The sequence below is a fragment of the Calidris pugnax genome, unplaced genomic scaffold, assembly GCF_001431845.1.
Source record: "Calidris pugnax isolate Ruff unplaced genomic scaffold, ASM143184v1 scaffold891, whole genome shotgun sequence".
NCBI classification, from domain to species: Eukaryota; Metazoa; Chordata; class Aves; order Charadriiformes; family Scolopacidae; genus Calidris; species Calidris pugnax.
Genome location: NW_015091751.1, coordinates 6,815 through 12,870, shown reverse-complemented (window position 1 = coordinate 12,870; position 6,056 = coordinate 6,815). Strand labels below are relative to the sequence as shown.

Below are 6,056 nucleotides of genomic sequence, written 5' to 3'. Positions count from 1 at the left end.
AGGGAGAGGAGGGAGAGGAGGGGAAGGAAAGACCAGACCATCAGGTCATTCTTGGTCCAAATCAGGAGGGTTTTTGCCTCAAAACTCACATTTCCAACATCCAGCAAACCCACCCCAGAACCACCACAAAAGGACCATGAAGAACCCCAAAAACGACTGCTTTAACGCCAGCAAAACTCAGCTATTTTCAGCTGTGTCAGGGAGGAGGATGATGAGGGGAGACCCCAACACCTGCTGATGTCTCCAACCCCTACGTGGCACGAGGAGGAGGAGGAGGAAGATCTTAGGACCTACCTCCCCATCGGGTCCGATGGCCGGCGTCTGCCCCTCCGCGTTCTCCGCCTTCTGCAAGAGGAGGAAGAGGAGACATCAGGGACCCTGCACCTCCACAGAGACCTTCCTCCCGGCTCCTCCACCCCCTCACCTTCTTCTTCTTCTTCTTCTTCTTCTCCTTGGCCACCTGGGCGGCCTTGTGCTGCCGCACCAGCTCCGTCAGGTTGGCCACGTACTCGTCCGTCTGCTGCAGCAGGTAGGCCAAGCGCTTGTCCTTCTTCTGGTCGATGAGCTTGCGGTAGCCCTCCTCATCCTCAGCCTGGGGAGAGGAAGAGCGTTAACCCCCCCTGCTCCTGCTGAGGTCACAGCACGGTGTGGGGTGGGAAGGGACCTTCTGGAGATCGTCTCCTCCAACCTCCCCCCAGCCAGAGCAGGTTCCACAGGGTCCCATCCAGTTGGGGTTGGGATGTCTCCAGAGATGGAGACCACCCCACCTCTCTGGGCAGCCTCTCCCAGGGCTCTGCCACCCTCAAAATGGAGAAGTTCCTCCTCATGGTGAGATGGAACTTCCCATCTCCCAGTTTGTCCCCATTGCCCCTTGTCCTGTCACTGGGCACCACTGGAAAAAGCCTGGCCCCATCCTCCTGACACCCACCAGCCAGAAGATCCCCCCCTCAGTCTTCTCCAGACTCAAAAGCCCCAAGTCCTTCAGCCTTTCTTCATCATGGAGATCCTCCAGCCCCTCATCATCCTCCCAGTCCCCCCGGGACCCTCCCCACCAGTTCCCTGTCCTCCTGGAACTGGGGAACCCAAAACTGGTCCCAGTGCTCCAGATGGGGCAGAGCAGAGTGTGGGGAGGATGACCTCCCTTGAGGTTCTCCACGCTCTCCCTGATGCCCCCCAGGATGCCGTTGGCCTCCTTGGCCACAGGGGCACGTTGGTGGCTCATGGTCACCCCATTGTCCCCCAGGACCCCCAGATCCTTCTCCTCAGAGCTGCTCCCCAGCAGGTCACCCCCAACCCGTCCTGGGGCAGGGGGTTCTTCCTCCCCAGGGGCAGGACCCTACTCATTGAACATCATGAGGTTCCTCTGCCCAACTCTCCAGCCCGTCCAGGTCTCTCTGGATGGTGGCCCAGCCTCATGGTGTGTCCCCCACCCCTCCCAGCTCGGTGTCACCAGCAAACAGTGCTATGGGGACACTCTGTCCCCTCCACCCAGGTCGTTGAGGATGATATTGAGCAGGACCAGAGCCAGATGGACCCCTGGAGACCACCAGCAGTGACCACCCAGCCACTGATGTCAACCCTCTGAGCTCTGCCATCCAGCTACTTCTCCACCCACCCCACTGTCCTCTCCTCTGACCCATGGAGGTGGTGTGGGACAACTGTACGTTGTGGACACACACATGAAATGCTTTACCATCAAACGGCGCATCCGTTCCTTCTCGATCCTCTCGTTCTCCTTCTTCTGCTCGCGCTCGGTGTTGGCGTGGTAGGTGGCCACCGCCTTGGTCAACTTCTGGATCTTGCCGGTGACGGAGCGATGGTATTCCTTGAAATCTTTAGCGTGCTGGAGGATGCTGTTGAGGTATTCCTGGGGGGAACAGCAAGGGCAGAGCGTCAGGACAACCGCGGGAGGGTTTGGGGTCGGAAAGGACCTTTTAAATAGTCCGACCCCCTGCAACCAGCGGGGACACCTCGTTGGTGGTGGGACACCACCTTCCATGGTGTGTTCTGCTGAATTCATACATCTAATGCTCAGAGAGCTCAGAGAGATGGACTTCTCTTATATTCAATAGAGTATTTGGGTTGGAAGGGACCTACAAGGTCCAACCACTCTCTAACCCAACCTACCACCCTTCAAGCTCAACCAACCACCCTCTGGTCCAACCAACCACCCTCTGATCCAACCAACCACTCTTCAAGCCCAACTTACCCCTCTCTGGGTCCAACCAACCACCCCCTGGTCCAACCTACCGGGTCCAACCAACCACCCTCTGGTCCAACCTACCCACCTTGGAGCCCAACCTACCCCCCTTGGAGCCCAACCAACCACCCTCTGGTCCAACCTACCCCCCTCAGGACCAATCAACCCCTCTCCAGGTCCAACCAACCACCCTTTGAGCCCAACCTACCCCCCTCCAGATCCAACCAACCACCCTCTGATCCAATCAACCACTCTCTGACCCAACCTACCACCCTTCGAGCCCAACCTACCACCCTCTGGTCCAACCAACCACCCTCTGGTCCAACTTACCCCTCTCCAGGTCCAACCTACCCCTCTCCAGGTCCAACCAACCACCCTTTGAGCCCAACCTACCCCCTTCCAGGTCTAACCAACCACCCTCTTGGCCCAACCTACCCCCCTCCAGATCCAACCAACCACCCTCTGATCCAACCAACCACTCTTCAAGCCCAACTTACCCCTCTCTGGGTCCAACCAACCACCCCCTGGTCCAACCTACCTCCCTCCAGGTCCAACCACCCCCCTCCAGGTCCAACCAACCACTCTTCAAGCCCAACCTACCCCTCTCTGGGTCCAACCAACCACCCTCTGGTCCAACCTACCCCCCTCCAGATCCAACCAACCACTCTTCAAGCCCAACCTACCCCTCTCTGGGTCCAACCAACCACCCTCTGGTCCAACCTACCCCCCTTGGAGCCCAACCTACCCCCCTTGGAGCCCAACCAACCACCCTCTGGTCCAACCTACCCCCCTCAGGACCAATCAACCCCTCTCCGGAGATCGTCTACCTCTGGTTGAGCCCAACCTACCCCCCTTGGAGCCCAACCAACCACCCTCTGGGTCCAACCAACCACTCTCTGTTCCAACCTACCCGCCTTGGGGTCCAACCTACCACCCTCTGGTCCAACCTACCCCCCTTGGAGCCCAACCAACCACCCTCTGGTCCAACCTACCCCCCTTGGAGCCCAACCAACCACCCTCTGGTCCAACCTACCCCCCTTGGAGCCCAACCAACCACCCCCTGGCCCAACGAGGAACTTCCCCAAATGCCCTAAAAAAGGGCAATTCCCTACGAAACCCCATCTTGGCCACCTCCAGCCGCCCAATCCCTGCGACGCCGGTCCCAGCTGACCTGGTGCTTCTGCCGACGCTTCCGCTCCTGCTCGATCTTCTGCTGCTTCTCCAGCTTCTCGGTGATGCGAGCCTCACGTAGGGACTGCCTCTTGCTGCGCTTGTAGGCCTTGGCGTTCAGCGCCGTCTCCAGGGCCGTGTCCCTCCTCATGCACACCACCACCTCCTGCCGCAGCTTTTCATGGAATCAGAGAAACATTGGGGTTGGAAGAGACCCTTGGGATCATCGGGTCCAACCATCTCCCCTACTCTACAAAGTCCTCCCCTACACCATGTCCCTCAGCACTGCATCTAAACGGCCCTTCAACACAGCCAGGGATGGTGACTCCACCCCCTCCCTGGGCAGCCTGTTCCAATGCCCGACCACTCTTTGGGTGAAAAATTCCTTCCTAATGTTCAATCTAAACCTAAATGTTCAATCTAAACCTCCCCTGTTGGAGCTTGAAGCCGTTCCCTCTCCTTCTGTCACTAATTACCTGTGAGAAGAGCCCAGCACCAACCTCTCTACAGTGTCCTTTCAAGGAGTTGTAGAGAGTGATGAGGTCTCCCCTCAGCCTCCTCTTCCTCACACTAAACAGCCCCAGCTCCTTCAGCTGCTCTTCATATGATTTGTCTTCTAGGCCCTTCACCAGCTTCGTTGCCCTCCTCTGCACTCGCTCCAGCACCTCCAGATCTCTCTTGGATTGAGGTGCCCAAAACTGGACACAACACTCGAGGTGTGGCCTCCCCAGTGCTGAGTCCAGGGGCACAATCACCTCCCTGCTTCTGCTGGTCACACTATTTTTGATACAAGCCAGGATGCCATTGGCTTTCTTGCCCCCCTGGGCACACTGTTGGCTCATATTCAGCCCTTTGTCAACTAGAACCCCCAGGTCTCTTTCCTCCAGGCAGCTCCAGCCACACTTCCCCCAGCCTGTAGCGCTGCAGGGGGTTCTTGTGGCCCAAGGGCAGGACCTGGCACTTGCCCTTGTTGAAACTCATGCCATTGATCTTGGCCCAGTGATCCAGCCAAAAACGACCCAAGCAATTCATTAATTCCAATTAATTTCACCCAGCTCCCGGCCACAACTACTTCCTGAACCCCATCTCCATGGAGACCCAGCTCACCTGGCGCTGGAAGTTGAGCAGCCGTAGTGCTTTGAGTTCAATGGTAGCTTTGGTTCTCAGGTCACCAGCCAAGGAGCCGGGGAGGTTCTCCAGCTCCTGGATCCTGTGGGCGATGCGAGCCTGCAGCCTGCGGAGCAAGGAGAGGGGACCTCAGGGATGGGCAGGAGGAGGAATTCTCCATCACCACCACCACCAGCAGGAGCTCTGGTGTCCTGGAGGCCTTATCTCAGGTGAGATGGGGGCTCCTGGCACCCAGAGCTTCCACCCTGGTTTCATCGATTGCCACGGCAGAGACCCCCCCAGTAAAACACCAGAGGGACCAGATTCCAGGAGGCACCTTGAGAAGCTCCAAGGAAAACTCACCCCCTTCTTTGTCCCTCCAGATCTCTGCACCTCACCAGGAGGCACCTTGAGAAGCTCCAAGGATGTCCCTCCCAGATCTCTGCACCTCACACGTTAATGGTTGTGGGACAGTTTGGGTGGGAAGGGACCTTAAAGACCATCTAGTTCCACCTCCCACCAGAGCAGGTTGCTCCAAGCCCCTTCCAACCTTGGCCTTGAACCTCTTCAAGGTTCTCTGGGCAACCTCACAGCTCCTCTGGGCAACCTGGGCCAGGCTCTCACCACCCTCAGAGTCAACAATTTCTCCCTAAATCTCCCCTCAATCTCCCCTCTTTGATGCCCCGTCCCTGGGAACCTTCAAGGTCGCGTTGGACGGGGCTTGGAGCCACCTGGGCTGGGTGGAGATGGCCCTGCTCATGGAATCATGGAAGGGTTTGGGTGGGAAGGGACCTTCAAGACCATTGAGCTCCATTCGAGATACGTCCCACCAGAGCAGGTCGCTCCAAGCCCCCTCCAACCTTGGCCTTGAACCTCTTCAAGGTTCTCTGGGCAACCTGGACCTTCAAGACCATTGAGCTCCATCCCTGGACACCTCCCACCAGAGCAGGTCGCTCCAAGCCCCCTCCAACCTTGGCCTTGAACCCCTCCAGGGATGGGGCAGCCACAGCTTCTCGGGGCAACCTGGGCCAGGCTCTCCCCACCCTCAGAGTCAACAATTTCTCTCTAAATCTCCCCTTTTTCAGCTTAAAACCTTTCCTCCTCATCCCATGGCTCCCCTCCCTGATCCCTGCTCCCTCCCCATCTCTCCTGGAGCCCCTTGAGGGACTGGAAGGGGCTCCAAGGTCTCCCCAGAGCCTTCTCTTCTCCAGGTTGAACCCCCCCCAATTCTATCACCACCCCCTCCCAGCAGAGGGGCTCCAGCATCTCTAGGGCTTCCTCCAGCCCCACTCTGACACCTCCATGTCCTCCTGATGCCCCCAGGGGTATGACAGGAGGGGGAAGGGCCGGGTGATGCCCCAGGAGGTGGGAAGGGATGGCATGAGGGGGGGGTGAAGAGGGAAAGCCCCCCCCCTGTTCCCCAATCCCTACCTGTACTCCCTTTCCTGCAGGATCTCCACTGGGTCGAGCCCGCGGGGTTTCTGGATGGGGGTGATGCGGTTCTGCTTCTGGTGGAGCTGGACCATGGGGGCAGGTTGGGCCGGCTGCCCCGGGGACTGGGTCTGGGGGGGCATCACCG

General features: G+C 58.6%; 1 protein-coding gene across 1 annotated transcript in view; it reads right to left on the bottom strand.

The window, feature by feature from the left end:
• The window catches only part of LOC106900047 (transcription activator BRG1-like), a 69,976-nt gene that overhangs the window by 58,859 nt on the left and 5,061 nt on the right, over positions 1 to 6,056 (bottom strand). The window contains 5 exon segments of the mRNA XM_014962007.1: positions 425 to 592; positions 1,694 to 1,867; positions 3,372 to 3,545; positions 4,478 to 4,604; positions 5,909 to 6,056. Coding sequence (XP_014817493.1) covers positions 425 to 592; positions 1,694 to 1,867; positions 3,372 to 3,545; positions 4,478 to 4,604; positions 5,909 to 6,056 — 791 coding nt within the window.